We start from the raw sequence: 16,142 nt of genomic DNA, 5'->3' as shown, positions 1-16,142 counted from the left end.
CCATTTCTGGGTTCTCTATTCTGTTCCATTGATCTGAGTGTTCTTGTGCCAGTACCAGACTGTCTGGATGATTACAGCTTTTTAGTATAGCTTGAAGTCTGGGATTGTGATGTCTCCTGCTTTGGTTTTCTTTTTCAAGCTTGCTTTGGCTATGCAGGGTCTTCTCTGGTTCCATACAAATTTTAGGATTATTTTTTCTAGCTCTGTGAAGAATGCTGGTATTACTTTGATAGGAATTGCATTGAATATGTAGATTGTTTTGGCAAAAACACTGATTTGAGAAGATATATGCACCTCTGTGTTCATTGCAGCATTGTTCACAATAGCCAAGACATAGAAACAATGTAAGTATCCATTAATAGATGGATAGAAAAGATGTGGTATGTATATATAATGGAATACTACTCAGCCATAAAAATGAATGAAATCTTGTTGCTTGTGACAACACGGATTTACCCTGAGGAAATTATGCTAAAAAAATGAGTCATACAAAGAAAGGAAAATAGAATATTATTTCACTTATATATGGAATCTAAAAAGCAACACAAATGAACAAACAAAACAAAACAAAATTATAGAAAGAACAGAATCGTGGTTGCCAGAGGAGAAGGGAGTTGGGGCATGGGTGAAATGGGGAAAGAGTATCAAGTGATGAATCACTAAATTCTATTCCTGAAATTATTACTACACCAAATGTTAACTCACTTGGATTTAAAATTTTTAAAATATTAAATAAACAAATAAACAAATATAAACAAAACACTCAAACCCAGACCTGTAGAATAATTGGAAGATATTCTGTATTATTAATGAATTATACTAGTATATAACTTATTTAAAACAAATAAAATATGTATATTAAAAAAAGAGTATCAAAAGTTATAAACTTCAAGTAATAAAATAATATGTCATGAGGACGTTAAAAAAAAAAGATGGACTTGTAGCTGACATCAGTTTTTCTAAGGCAGAAGCTCATAGTCACAGATAGCTGAGGGTGATTTTTCTCTGGCATGGAAGCAAAGCTTGGAGTACCTGGCTGGCTGTTGTGCTTCTAAAGCAAGCTTGGAGTGAGGGATATTTGTGAGCATCTGTGGCTCTTTTCAGGCTTCTTGATTATCTGCAGTTTTCAAACCTGACTTCCTGACAAGAGGAATAATGACAAGAAATGTAATTGGGAAGAAACCTCCCTATTCTGAATAAATTGTTTTCTCCCTTCCATATGTTCATACTGGACTAAAGAGGAATGTTTCCAACAAATAAATTAATCACTGAAACATGATTATGTGAACTTTAAGACTCCTAACTTGAAGGATGCAACTCTTCTGGAAAGAAAGAAATGGCAGCATTTTATGAAAGCACAATGAGATGACAGTGCTGACTTTTCCCTCCAATGCCCCAGATGGTTATAAAATATGGCTTGATAAAAGACCCCCTTGGTTTGTAGCAGGCTGGAAAAGAAATGTAGCAGAGGTAGGGGAGAAAAAATCAACACAGCTGATGACTATATTGACACCCAGAACTAGTGATCAGCACCAATGGTCCAAGAGATCTGATTGCCAGAGTTGAAAGTGGAACAAATTTCTGCCTACAATGGACCAGGTTTTCAAGATGTAATGAGACAGGCTCTCTTAGGGGTCTCGATAAGCTCTGAACTAGTCTCTCCATCTTGCAGTCATGGCAGAACATTTCACAATCAGAAGTGTTTATGGTTGTCCAAATTTTTATATGCAACCATTTGGCATGTCAGCAGAATCTTTGCAACTACTGAAACAAGAAGCAGCCTTTCTTCTCCTGGTAAGACAAGAGCCCCAGAACATTGGGTTCTTTTGTCAGAGGCATCTCAACTATGGAGACCCAGTGTGAATCATCCAAGAACATGAAATGTTCACATTTTTCCTGGACTTCTATTGGTTCCCTTCAACTGAGACCAAGACAGAAATGAGGTGAAGTGAGTGCCCATGTCAGCATGGACATCTCTGTATCTGAGCCTACTAGTCAGGCTGAGAAGGGTTTGAAAATGCCTGGTAGAGCAAGTTCATGGAGCTCTCTGTGCTTAGCATAGTATGGCTAATCTGTTCTCTTAACATGCAAGGCCTTAGGTGATTTTGCCCTACCCTGCATACCGTGAATTTTTAAACTATGCTGTGTTAGGATTCCTGATGACCAGCGACTTGGGCCCATTACTAACTAGCTTAATCAGAAAAGGCATTTATTTATTTATTTACATAACTGAAAAGATCTAGGAATGGGGCACAGGACAGCTTATGATATTCCCCCATACCTAAATACATGGACTGAGAGCAGAAGAGGGAGTGCCTGCCCCTACCAAAAGTTACTAGGAGGAGAATGACTGCAGACAGAAAAAAAAAAATGTTCCAGGCTCCTCCCGGGGGGGTTGAGCCCATCTCTGTTTGACTCCCAGGTCTGCTTTCTTAGGCACTGTACCAACTACCTCCCAAGGCATGGCTCCTGCTTGCTTTTCTTAGTGTCTGTCCTAGAAGGTGACTTTGCTCATAGCATTTGTCAACTTTACAGTTGGCCATGCATGTAACATTTTGTTTAATCCTTAAAACCACCATGTGAAGGGTGCCTTGGTGGCTCAGTCAATTAGGCATCTGACTTTGGCTCAGGTCATGATCTCATGGATTCGTGAATTCTAGCCCCACATCAGGCTCTGTGCTGACAACTCAGAGCCTGGAGTCTGTTTCAGATTCTGTGTCTCCCTCTCTCTCTCTGCCCTTCCCCCACGTTCTCTCCCTCTCTCTCTCTTAAAAATAAACAAACATTGGGGCGCCTGGGTAGCTCAGTCGGTTGAGCGTCCAACTTCAGTTTAGGTCATGATCTCACAGTCCGTGAGTTCAAGCCCCACGTCGGGCTCTGTGCTGACAATTCAGAGCCTGGAGCCTGCTTCGGATTCTGCGTCTCCCTCTCTCTCTGCCCCTCCCCTGCTCATGCTCTGTCTCTGTCTCAAAAATAAATAAAAACATTTAAAAAATTAAAAAAATAAAATAAAATAAAATAAAAAAATAAACAAACATTTGAGGTGAAAAAACACCTTGCAAGATATTGGTATTATTTCCATTTTGTAGAAAAGAAAAACTAAGAGGTTCAAGGACTTTCCTTTTTAAATTTTAGCTTGGTTCTAATGTGAGGGATGGAGGAAGCTGAAATATGACTAACTCAGAATGGGCTATTCAAACCTATAAAAATAAGTTAGGAAAATTTGTTTGGAAAATTTTCCCTTAAATTCTTCCAGCCTTTCCATCCCACTATTTAATTTATTTTTAATTTTTATCTATCTATGCATTTATTTAATTCAAGTACAATTAACATACAGTGTTATGTTAGTTTCAGGTGTATAATATAATGATACAACAATTCTATATATCTCTCAGTGCTCTTCAAGACAAATGTACTCTTAATCCCCTTAACTACTTCACCCATCCTCCTACCCATCTTCCTTCTAGCAACCACCAGTTTGTTCTCTGTGTTTTAATGTATTCTTTTGTTTGTCTCTTTGTTTTTTTGTTGTTTTGTTTCTTAAATTCTATGTATGAGTGAAATAATATGGTATTTGTGATCCTATTTTTCCCTTGACCTCCCCTAATAATGGGGCCTAGTGGCATGATGACTCTCTATGCCCTGCTTCATTCCCTAGGTTCTTTCTTCAAGAAATCTGCCTGAGAAGGAGAGCAGCCTGGCCAGGTGAGTCCTGAGTGCTCAGAAACACTGCACTAGTAGGGGCTTATGTTACAGGAAGGGGATGGCATCAGTCAGCCTCCCACACAGAAGGACAGAGCACAAATGTTTATTTCCAGAGGCAGGACTCTTAGGAGGAGGCTCCAGAGCTGAGCTGTGAATGAAGCACAAATCTCTAGAAAAAGCCTTGGATGCTTTACTGTCTAAAAATTGGGAAAAGACCTCAAAGAGCTCCTGAACCAGGAGGATCTCACTAATAAGTAGGTGTTGGACCCTTTCTCTGTGTCTTGGACTGTGTGCACACTGAGTGGGATACAGACTAGGAGAAGACTCCTTCCCCTCACTTCCGAAGTATTTGCAGTCAGCCAAGAAACATTCTGGAGACACAGGAGGTTCTGTATAAATATGACTGAGGGGAGGGACAGACATGCACAGGAGGACCACATATGGGGCTGGACAAAGAAGTCAAGCACAAAAAGTTTAGGTGACAAAATTTAATTGAGAGAGTGTGAGAGCAAGAAAATGAGAGAGAAAATCATTTTGAATAGTACTGACAATTGTGCCTATACCTCCAATGAGCATTTGCCCAGGTGAGGAAAGAACAAGAGCCATAGACCTACTATTTCCCAGCTCAGGTTGGTCTCATGTGCCTCTAGATATGAGTATTTCACATCACTGATTGTGACTCCAGTATTTAACAACACCAATTTTCCATAAAACGTTTCCTAAAACATAAGCCAACTGAGGAAGCAGATCTGTCCCAGTGGTGGGGGGAATGTTGGCTGGATGGGCTCACTGTAAGAGTACATTGGTCTCCTGAATAGCATCTTTCTAAGGGAGTTTCAAGAATAATCTTGAAAATCCTTGTTTTTTTTCTTTTCGTGTTAACTTTAGAACCTGACCATATGGAGAAGCCAAAAGAGGGATCTCCATTCAGTGTCACATACTCTGGAAGGTGAACCCTTTGTGAAGTCCATCCCACCTCTGAGGATATTATCAACACTTACAGCTGTCAGATGCATTTGTCTTTGTGTTCTTCAATCCCCCTCCCAATCTGGAATGAACTACTCTGAAGACAAATACCACATCATTAGTGCTCGTAAAATAATAAATGGTTGCTGGATTTGATTTAATTTAGTGTCAAACTCTAAATGCATAGAGATTCCAAAAAGAGACCATCCAGTGGACTAGTTACAGAAACCTCCCTGGAAGGAGGGGCATTAGCTGAACCTTGAAGAGTGGGTAGAACTGAGGTTGGTGAGGAACATCAGGGAGAATATTGGGCTCCTGCCCTTGCCTACTTTCTCTATTCCATGACTTGAGACTCAACAAGTCTCAGATGGCTGCCCTTTGGCTTTTCCACACATTTCTGGGGCTTCCTTAGCCTCTCTCCTGACTCTCAGATGTTTTAGCAGTGCTTACCACAATGATGGAATTAACCAGTTTGGGTAATTTACCTATTCTCATTTACATTAAGTTATGGTGATGAAAGAATGAAACCCATCAAAGATGATTTTTCAGGTTAATGAGAAATTCTCACTGTATGGTAAAGAAATATGTAGGTTTCTCCCATACCCACCTACCTGACACAGCAGATGGAAGTGGGAGGGTTGGTGGGTAGGAGGTAAGCACTATGGTGTGTGCCCTTTTGTGTGTGTGTGTGTGATGAATTACATCTCACAGTTGTCATAATGAAGAAAAGTGCCAGGATTGGATGAGGTTTTAACCAAGTGATGAAAAACATACTTGAATACTTGGATAAGTTGGACATTTGCATATTAAGTCAGCTTTCTGTACATAGTTGTTCATATGACACTTGTTTATAGATATATTTAAGCCCAACTTTGGGAGGTGATTAATAATAGCCTGACCTGCAACTGTGGTGGAGGCACCTCATGAACCACAGGCTCAGACCATCTTCCTACCCACACTTGCCAGCCAGTTTCTCGATTATTATTTCTTGGCATCCCATCCTAATCAGACTTCTTGCACTAACCCTTTACTCTATGTTTCCTTCTCATCTGTCCTTTTGAATCAAGGAACCATTCAGACACAGAGGGTCAAATTTCATATGCTCTGGCTTAGCAGCAGAGTGGCACAGTGAGACAAAACACATCTGGCACAGAGTACCTACTGCATATGAGTGCACAATTATTTCTGGTTGTCACAATTTACTCATTCTGCCAAAGTTCATTGTGATTTCATAACCCTGGGTTCAACTGGGAAATCTTTGTTGGCAATTAAAGGCAGTGCAATGCAAGGGAAAGAGAGTGGAATGAGAATTAGGAGACCAGCAGTCTAGCCTGGTAACACCTACTGACTGTGTGACCTCAAGCAAGTTGTCAAGTCTCTTATGATGAAAATAAGGGAAATACAGATGCTAAACTAGTTGTCTTCAAGGTATCCCCCAGGGATAATATTTACAGGCTCTATGATGGCAAGGATAAAAATCAGACTGTGTCTTTACACGTGAAGAAGTGTGGTCCCTCATGGTATTTCTGCATGCATGCAAAGGGCCAGTTTTTGGCTAGGTTACCCCTTCAACCATCTGGCCCATTACATAACCATTTGTCACTGTGGAGCGTTGTCGCAGTCTCACTGTGTGATTGAATCAAGGCATCATTCTTTAAAATAGATTAGAAATCGTTGCCTGGGAATTAAGTCAATGGAGAAAATTGTATTGGTTCAATGAGATGTGATTCAAGAGCATATGACTGGTGACACTTTTAGCTTGACTCACATATGGCTTTACAAGCTCAGCTGGTTAGAAAAAGATCAAGTAAAATGTAGGCTTATTGGTTTAACCAACTGCAATAAGCTAAAGCAGACTTTCTTAAAAAAAAAAAAAAGTTAAGAATGTTGCCCTTGCATAGCTCCTAAATCCAGAGGCACAGAAGGGAAATGGTAGCTGTGCATTGCCCAGTAGGCTGGGTATGTATATCCTCTTTACTAGCTTCTAGCTGCCATACTTGATTTTCTAGAAATGGCAGTATTTTGTGATCTGGTGAAAGTTAATTGAAAAGGAGAGGCTAAGACATGGAGGTGCCCTGCTCTCTGGAATGTAGCACATCACAGTGGACCTAAGAGCTTCAATGACCTTTGTGTTAAGGGTGTGCCTGGGAAGAGAAACTGATAACATTAAATTTTTTTTAATTTTTAATGTTTATTTATTCTTGAGAGGTAGAGACAGCGTGAGCAGGGGAGGTGCAGAGAGGGAAATACAGAATCTGAAGCAGGCTCCAGGCTCTGAGCTGTCAGCACAGAGCCCGATGTGGGGCTGGAACACATGAACCATGAGATCATGACCTGAGCTGAAGTCAGAGTCTTAATGACTGAGCCACCGAGGTGCCCCAAGACCATTAAATTTTGTAACAGGCTCTGCATAACACTGCCTAACTCTCCCACCCTTCCTGTGGTAAGTCTCCTGTGATCCTCCAAGTGTGAAAGACCAATGTTGGTGGGTAGCTTCCAACCAGTTTAGCTTAAGCAGGTGGTTAGGATAGTACAGCCATCATCCTTTATGTCTCTCTCTCACTCACAACATTCAATCCATCAGCCAGTGCCATGGGATTAATTCATATTCTGATTGTCTTCACTTCCCTTTATGTTTTAAAAAAACAGCTTTACTGGGGCGCCTGGGTGGCGCAGTCGTTTAAGCGTCCGACTTCAGCCAGGTCACGATCTCGCGGTCCGTGAGTTCGAGCCCCGCGTCGGGCTCTGGGCTGATGGCTCAGAGCCTAGAGCCTGTTTCCGATTCTGTGTCTCCTTCTCTCTCTGCCCTTCCCCCGTTCATGCTCTGTCTCTCTCTGTCCCAAAAATAAAAATAAAACGTTAAAAAAAAAACAGCTTTACTGAGATATCATTCACATACCACACAATTCACTCATTTAGATTACGTAATTCAATGGTTTTTGATATTATTAATTTTTTCAAATTGTAGTAAAATACATACAGCAAAACGTTTTAACCATTTTTAACTGTATAATTCAGTAAAATTAATTGCATTTACAATGTTGTACCACCATTACCACGATCTTTTTTCAAAACTTTTTCATCACCCCAAACAGAAAGTCTGTACTTATTAAGAAATAGCTCTATATTCCCCTTTTCCCCAGGCTCTGGTATCATCTAATCTACTTTCTGTCTCTCTGAATTTGCCTATTCTAAGTACTTCATTTAAGTGGAATCATACGATATTTGCTCTCCTACATCTAACTTAATTCACTTAGCATAATGCTTTCAAGGTTCATCCATGTTGTAGTTGAAAGACCCCTGCTTAGCTTAATAACACACCCCCACCCTATCTTCAGTTCCGTAACGCCTCACTTGCAGGGCTTGCACTTCCACCAGTTGACAAACAGGATATCTGCAGTTAGACATCCGTACCCTGGGAGAGCTGTACCCCCCACCTTTCCCTACGCAAGACAGGAACAGGTTGTCACATAAATAACGATGACCGCTTTCATCTCGCTTCTGTAAACCTGCTTGCGCTCCCAAACCGGAGGTCCCCTGCCGCTTCGCACCCGGGCTCCAAGTTGCATCTGCCGAGAGAAACTCCATTTCCCAAGCTTTCCCAGGACGAAATTACCCCCAACCCTAACCACCACCGAGCAGAGAGCCTACCACCAGCCTGTATGCAAATGTAACTCAAAATGGTATAAAAGACCTGTAACCCCGTATATCGGGGCTCTCCCGCTTTCTAACACTGGGGAGCCCTGGTGCACCAGTAAAGACTCTCTGCCGAAATCGGAGTGCCGAGTGGTTCTTTGCGCCAACTCTCATTCCATAGGGCCTAGGAGCTTGGCTCCTAACATTTGGTGCATGGGCCGGGAAGCGAGGGAAGGCAGGAGAACCCCGGCCCCGTCGGTAGATGACTCTCCGGCCCGGGCCACTGACGGACTGACTGAAGACAGACTTCTGTGCCTTTGTCTGCACACAGGTATTGTGTTCTATGTTTTGTCTCTGAACTGTGAATTCTGAGGCCGGCCGGCCACCTCAGTAGGAGTGTTGAAGGAGGACAGACGTGTCCTGAACCTTCACACCCCGGCCCCGAGGGACGCCTCGGTGGTGCTTGTAGAGGAGAACTGACAAGTTCGTCAGACTCCCCAAATCCGAAGGCAGGCCTCCCCTGCCATCTGAATCTGAATACCTGGCCGCGGCTCCTTGGTTGTTGTCTAGTCTGTGTTGTCTGGTCTGTATCGACATTGTAGTCATATTCGTGTGTGTGTGTGTAAGTGTGCGTGTGTGGACGCGTGGACAGGACGACACAGCCATGGGACAGACACTGACTACTCCTCTATCTTTGACTCTGACTCATTTCTCGGACGTCCAGGCAAGAGCTCGCAATCTATCCGTTGAGGTTCGAAAAGGTCGATGGCGAACTTTTTGTTCATCGGAGTGGCCCACCCTATCTGTAGGGTGGCCCCGGGACGGGACTTTTGACCTCTTTGTTATATTACAGGTTAAGACGAAGGTAATGGATCCTGGACCACAAGGTCATCCAGATCAAGTGGCCTATATCCTCACCTGGGAGGATCTCATCCGGAATCCTCCGGCATGGGTGAAACCCTTCCTTCCTTCCTGCCCCACTTCTCAGTCTACCCTCCTTCCCCTGAAAACCTCCAAAAACCGAGCCTCAACCCAAACTCCAGATCCGCCCAAACCGGTTTTTCCCGATGAGTCCCAAAGGGACTCCCTCCTCCTAGACGCTTTGTCTTCGCCGCCCCACGCCCCCGAAGAGACTTCACCGCCCCACAACCCCCTCTTACTACCTCCACCCTATAATTCACCCCTGGCCCCCGTCTCCGTCCTGTCCCCGGTGCCCCCTACTTCCCCTCCTGCCTCCAGTTCCTCCTCCCCCTCCCCAACTTCTTCCCCCGCCTGTACGTCAGCCCCATCCTCTACTCCAGCCCCACCCGATCTAACTCCCCAGACCCCACCTCAGACCCCCCGCCTCCGTCTCCGGCGATCGGACGACCCGAACGGCCCTCCCACTTGGCAATCTTCCCTGTTTCCTCTCCGGACAGTCAACCGGACTGTCCAATATTGGCCATTTTCTGCATCCGATCTCTATAATTGGAAAACTCATAACCCTTCCTTTTCCCAAGAACCCCAGGCCCTAACCTCACTAATAGAGTCTATCCTCCTCACACACCAGCCTACCTGGGACGACTGCCAGCAGCTCTTACAGGTCCTTTTGACTACCGAGGAAAGGCAACGAGTTCTCCTGGAGGCCCGGAAAAATGTGCCGGGGCCTGGAGGTCTTCCAACTCAGCTTCCCAATGAAATAGATGAAGGGTTTCCCCTCACCCGCCCGGACTGGGACTATGAAACGGCTCCAGGTAGGGAGAGTCTCCGAATCTATCGCCAGGCTCTGTTGGCGGGTCTCAAGGGGGCAGGGAAACGGCCCACCAATTTGGCCAAGGTAAGGACCATAATCCAAGGAAAAGAGGAGAGCCCCGCAGCCTTTATGGAACGGCTTCTAGAGGGGTTTCGGATGTATACTCCATTTAACCCCGAGGCTCCAGAACATAAGGCTACCGTGGCCATGTCATTCATAGATCAGGCAGCGTCTGATATAAAAGGAAAGCTCCAACGGCTAGATGGGATTCAAACCTATGGGTTGCAGGAACTAGTTAGGGAGGCAGAAAAGGTATATAACAAAAGGGAGACCCCAGAGGAAAAGGAGGCTAGGCTAGCAAAAGAGCAGGAAGCACGGGAGGAACGAAGAGATCGAAAGAGAGATAAACATTTAACCAAAATCCTGGCAGCTGTAGTGACAGAAAACGGAACAGGAAAGTCAGGGGAAACGAAGAGGCGGCCCAAAGTAGGAAAAGACCAGTGCGCCTATTGCAAAGAACGCGGGCACTGGATCAAAGACTGCCCTAAGCGCCCCGGGAACTCAAAGAAACCTGCCTCTGTGCTCGCCTTAGGCGAAGAGAGCGAATAGGGATGTCAGGGCTCCGGAGCCCCCCCCGAGCCCCGGCTAACCCTATCTGTAGGGGGGCATCCCACCACCTTCCTGGTGGACACGGGAGCTCAACACTCGGTCTTAACCAAGGCAAATGGGCCTCTGTCCTCGCGTACCTCCTGGGTCCAAGGAGCGACAGGGAGAAAAATTCACAAATGGACTAACCGCCGCACGGTCGACTTAGGGCAAGGGACGGTGACACACTCCTTTCTGGTGGTACCCGAATGCCCGTACCCCCTTCTGGGACGAGACCTCCTAACCAAGCTTGGAGCCCAGATACACTTCTCCGAAACGGGGGCCCAAGTGCTAAACCGGGATGGCCAGCCTATCCAAGTCTTAACTGTGTCCTTACAAGACGAACACAGACTTTTTGAAACCCCGGTCACCACTAACCTCCTCGAAGCCTGGCTGCAGGACTTTCCCCAAGCCTGGGCAGAAACGGGAGGGCTCAGTCGAGCCAAATGCCAAGTCCCAATCATAATTGACCTAAAGCCCACGGCAATGCCTGTGTCTATCAGGCAGTATCCCATGAGCAAGGAGGCTCATATGGGCATTCAGCCACACATTACTAGATTTCTAGAGCTTGGGGTCCTGCGACCTTGCCGCTCACCTTGGAATACCCCTCTTTTACCAGTAAAAAAACCTGGCACCCGGGACTACAGGCCCGTCCAAGACTTAAGAGAAGTCAACAAAAGGACTATGGATATCCACCCTACGGTCCCCAATCCCTATAACTTGCTCAGCACCCTGAGCCCAGACCACACCTGGTACACAGTACTGGACCTAAAAGATGCGTTCTTTTGCTTACCCTTGGCCCCCCAGAGCCAGGAACTGTTTGCCTTTGAATGGAGGGACCCTGAAAGAGGAATTTCAGGCCAATTAACCTGGACCCGCTTACCCCAAGGGTTCAAAAACTCCCCCACTCTCTTTGATGAGGCTCTTCACAGGGACCTAACTGACTTCCGGACTCAACATCCAGAAGTAACACTACTCCAATATGTGGATGACCTTCTTCTGGCCGCCCCCACAAAAGAAGCCTGCATACTAGGTACCAGACATCTGCTCCAGGAATTAGGAGAAAAAGGATACCGGGCATCCGCCAAGAAGGCCCAGATTTGCCAAACCAAGGTAACCTACCTGGGGTACATACTGAGTGAGGGGAAAAGATGGCTCACCCCTGGGCGAATAGAAACTGTGGCTCGCATTCCGCCGCCCCAGAACCCCAGAGAGGTACGTGAATTCCTGGGAACTGCTGGGTTCTGTCGCTTATGGATACCTGGGTTCGCTGAGCTAGCCGCCCCCCTCTATGCCCTCACGAGAGAGAGTGCACCCTTCACCTGGCAGGAAAAACATCAGTCAGCCTTTGAGGCCCTAAAAGAGGCCCTCCTCTCCGCCCCGGCTCTCGGGTTGCCAGACACCTCCAAGCCCTTTACCCTTTTCATAGACGAGAAACAAGGAATTGCCAAAGGAGTTCTAACCCAAAAATTAGGGCCCTGGAAGAGGCCAGTAGCATACCTGTCCAAAAAGTTGGACCCTGTGGCAGCGGGGTGGCCCCCATGTCTTCGTATCATGGCAGCCACTGCTATGCTGGTCAAGGACTCTGCCAAATTAACCCTTGGACAGCCACTAACTGTTATCACCCCGCATGCTTTAGAGGCCATAGTGCGGCAGCCACCGGACCGATGGATAACCAACGCACGCCTAACCCACTACCAGGCCCTCCTACTGGACACAGACCGCGTCCAATTTGGACCTCCGGTTACCTTGAACCCTGCCACGTTGCTACCGGCACCGGAAGACCAACAGAGCGCACACGATTGCCGGCAAGTACTGGCTGAGACCCATGGGACACGGGAAGACCTTAAAGATCAAGAGCTCCCAGATGCGGACCACTCTTGGTATACGGACGGGAGCAGTTACATCGACTCAGGTACCCGGAGGGCGGGAGCGGCGGTAGTAGATGGCCACCACATCATATGGGCACAATCACTACCTCCTGGCACGTCTGCACAAAAGGCCGAGCTGATAGCGCTCACCAAGGCCCTAGAACTATCCGAAGGGAAAAAGGCTAACATATACACAGATAGCCGATATGCCTTTGCAACGGCTCATACACATGGGAGTATTTATGAAAGAAGGGGCCTACTAACCTCAGAAGGAAAAGAAATTAAAAACAAAGCTGAAATCATTGCATTATTAAAGGCCCTTTTTCTTCCCCGAAAAGTAGCCATAATTCATTGCCCCGGGCATCAGAAAGGACAAGACCCAATTGCAACAGGAAATAGACAGGCAGACCAAGTAGCCAGGCAAGTCGCTGTGGCAGAAACGTTGACTTTGACCACAAAACTTGAAGAAACCAATCTTACGACCAACAAATATGCTTACACCCCAGAAGACCAGGAAGAGGCAAAGGCCATAGGGGCTATACTGAATCAGGACACTAAAGACTGGGAAAAAGAAGGAAAGATAGTCCTTCCCCGAAAGGAAGCCCTGGCAATGATCCAACAAATGCACGCCTGGACACATTTAAGTAATCAGAAGCTGAAGTTACTGATTAAAAAAACTGACTTCTTAATCCCTAAGGCAGGCACCCTCATAGAACAGGTAACCTCCGCCTGTAAGGTCTGTCAACAGGTAAACGCTGGGGCTACCCGAGTGCCGGAAGGAAAACGGACTCGTGGTAACCGCCCAGGAGTCTATTGGGAAATAGACTTTACTGAAGTAAAGCCTCACCATGCGGGGTATAAGTACCTATTAGTGTTTGTAGACACCTTTTCAGGATGGGTAGAAGCCTACCCCACCCGACAAGAAACGGCACACGTGGTAGCCAAGAAGATTTTAGAAGAAATCTTCCCCAGATTTGGACTTCCCAAGGTAATCGGGTCAGATAACGGGCCGGCCTTCGTTTCCCAGGTAAGTCAGGGGCTCGCCAGGACACTGGGGATTAATTGGAAATTACACTGTGCATATAGGCCCCAGAGCTCAGGACAGGTAGAAAGAATGAATAGAACAATAAAAGAGACCCTTACTAAATTGACCTTAGAGACTGGCTTAAAAGATTGGAGACGCCTCCTATCTCTGGCTTTGTTAAGAGCCAGAAATACGCCCAACCGTTTCGGGCTCACCCCGTATGAAATCCTTTATGGGGGACCCCCCCCTTTGTCAACCTTGCTCAATTCCTTCTCCCCCTCCGATCCTAAGACTGATTTACAAGCCCGACTAAAAGGGCTGCAAGCGGTGCAGGCCCAAATCTGGACACCCCTGGCCGAACTGTACCGGCCAGGACATCCACAAACTAGCCACCCATTTCAGGTAGGAGACTCCGTGTACGTCCGGCGGCACCGCTCTCAAGGATTGGAGCCTCGTTGGAAGGGACCTTACATCGTCCTGCTGACCACGCCCACCGCCATAAAGGTTGACGGGATCGCCGCCTGGATTCACGCATCGCACGCCAAGGCAGCCCCAAGAACCCCTGGACCGAAAGCTCCCAAAACCTGGAAGCTCCACCGTTCGGAGAACCCTCTTAAGATAAGACTCTCCCGTGTCTGACTGTTAATCCACCCTGTCCCTGCACAAACCCAAAATGAAACCCCCAGCGGGAATGGTCTTTCTGTGGGTCCTCACAAGCTTGGGGGCGGGAATTGGAGCTAAAATTGTCAAAGAGGGGAACCCACATCAGGTTTATACCTTGACTTGGCAAATCTACTCCCAGAGCGGGGAAGTTGTCTGGGAGGTCCAAGGTAACCATGCGCTTAATACTTGGTGGCCCCCACTTACCCCTGATTTTTGCCAGCTGGCAGCTGGATTAGACACTTGGGATATCCCAGCTAGAAGCCCCAAGAACCTGCAGTCCTACATGGGGGAAAGAATCCAGCAGATGACTGCCCATGGATGCAGTAGTCCCACTGCCAGATGTAGATTAGCCCAGGCAGAGTTCTATGTCTGTCCTCGAGACAATAGGGATAGGGCCACTGCCCACCGATGTGGGGGATATGAAGAATATTTCTGCTCGGCATGGGGCTGCGAAACTACTGGCGATGCCTACTGGCAACCTACCTCTTCCTGGGACTTAATCACCATTACAAGAGGTTACACCAAACCTGACCCCGATGGACACACTTGCTACTATAAAAAGGGCACAGAAGGGTATCATCATTGGATAAGTCCCCTGTCTCTACCTCTTAAGATTACCTTTACAGATTCAGGAAAACGGGCTCTCGGATGGCAGACGGGCTATACATGGGGACTCCGATGGTACCTACCGGGAAAAGATAGGGGGATTGTTCTAAAAATCAAATTAAAAATAGATACAATCACCCAAACCGTAGGTCCCAACCTAGTATTGGCCGATCAAAAAGCTCCGGTCCAGCTAGCCATCCCAGTCCAGCCACCAAGGGCCCCAACTCAGACACCGGGAATTAACCCTGTTAATTCCACTCTAAGCCCCAGTCTAGGATACCCGACCCCCCCCCTCTCGACCGGGCACAGGAGATAGGCTCCTAAACCTTGTACAAGGGGTATACTTAACTCTCAACCTTACGGCCCCAAATCAAACTCAGGACTGTTGGCTCTGCCTAACGGCTAAACCCCCTTACTATCAGGGAGTTGCTATAATTGGGAACTTTACTAACCATACGAATGCCCCACTGAGATGTAGCACTACACCTCGACATGGCCTCACTTTAACTGAAGTCACCGGTCATGGCCTATGTATTGGGAAAATTCCACCCTCACACCAGAATCTCTGTAGTCAGACCATACCATCTGTCGGGCAGGGTCCCTATTATTTGACCGCTCCCAACGGAACGTACTGGGTCTGTAACACCGGACTCACGCCATGCATCTCGCTCCAGGTACTCAATAATACTGCCGACTATTGCATCCTAATTGAACTTTGGCCAAAAATCTTCTACCATGACTCAGAATATATTTATGGCCACTACGAACCCGGCGGCAGATTCCGGAGAGAACCAGTTTCCCTCACCGTAGCACTGCTCCTAGGGGGATTAACTATGGGAAGTTTAGCAGCTGGCATAGGGACAGGCACCACAGCTCTCATAGAAACTAATCAGTTCAAGCAGTTACAAATCGCTATGCATTCTGACATACAGGCACTAGAAGAATCCATCTCGGCACTAGAAAGATCCCTAACCTCCCTCTCAGAAGTGGTTTTACAAAATCGGAGGGGACTTGACCTGTTGTTCTTACAAGAAGGCGGGTTATGTGCTGCCCTCAAAGAAGAGTGCTGCTTCTATGCTGATCACACAGGAATAGTGAGAGACAGCATGGCCAAGCTGAGGGAGAGACTCAAACAAAGACAAAAGCTGTTCGAATCTCAGCAAGGCTGGTTTGAGGGGTGGTATAACAAATCCCCCTGGTTTACCACTCTAGTCTCCTCCCTCATGGGCCCTTTAATACTCCTACTATTAATACTGATGTTCGGACCTTGCATCCTCAACCGCTTGGTACAATT

General features: G+C 46.5%; 1 protein-coding gene across 1 annotated transcript; it reads left to right on the top strand.

Moving 5' to 3' along the window:
* The first annotated feature begins 8,649 nt into the window (after window positions 1-8,649).
* LOC123382304 lies at window positions 8,650-14,222 on the top strand. Its single transcript, XM_045046349.1, is given in 1 exon segment — window positions 8,650-14,222. A coding segment is annotated over 1 exon segment (5,247 nt). The 5' UTR covers window positions 8,650-8,971; the 3' UTR covers window positions 14,219-14,222.
* The last annotated feature ends 1,920 nt before the right edge of the window (window positions 14,223-16,142 follow it).

The sequence above is a fragment of the Felis catus genome, chromosome E2 (assembly GCF_018350175.1).
Source record: "Felis catus isolate Fca126 chromosome E2, F.catus_Fca126_mat1.0, whole genome shotgun sequence".
In the NCBI taxonomy this organism is placed as follows: Eukaryota; Metazoa; Chordata; class Mammalia; order Carnivora; family Felidae; genus Felis; species Felis catus.
This window is presented reverse-complemented; position numbering and strand designations above follow the sequence as displayed.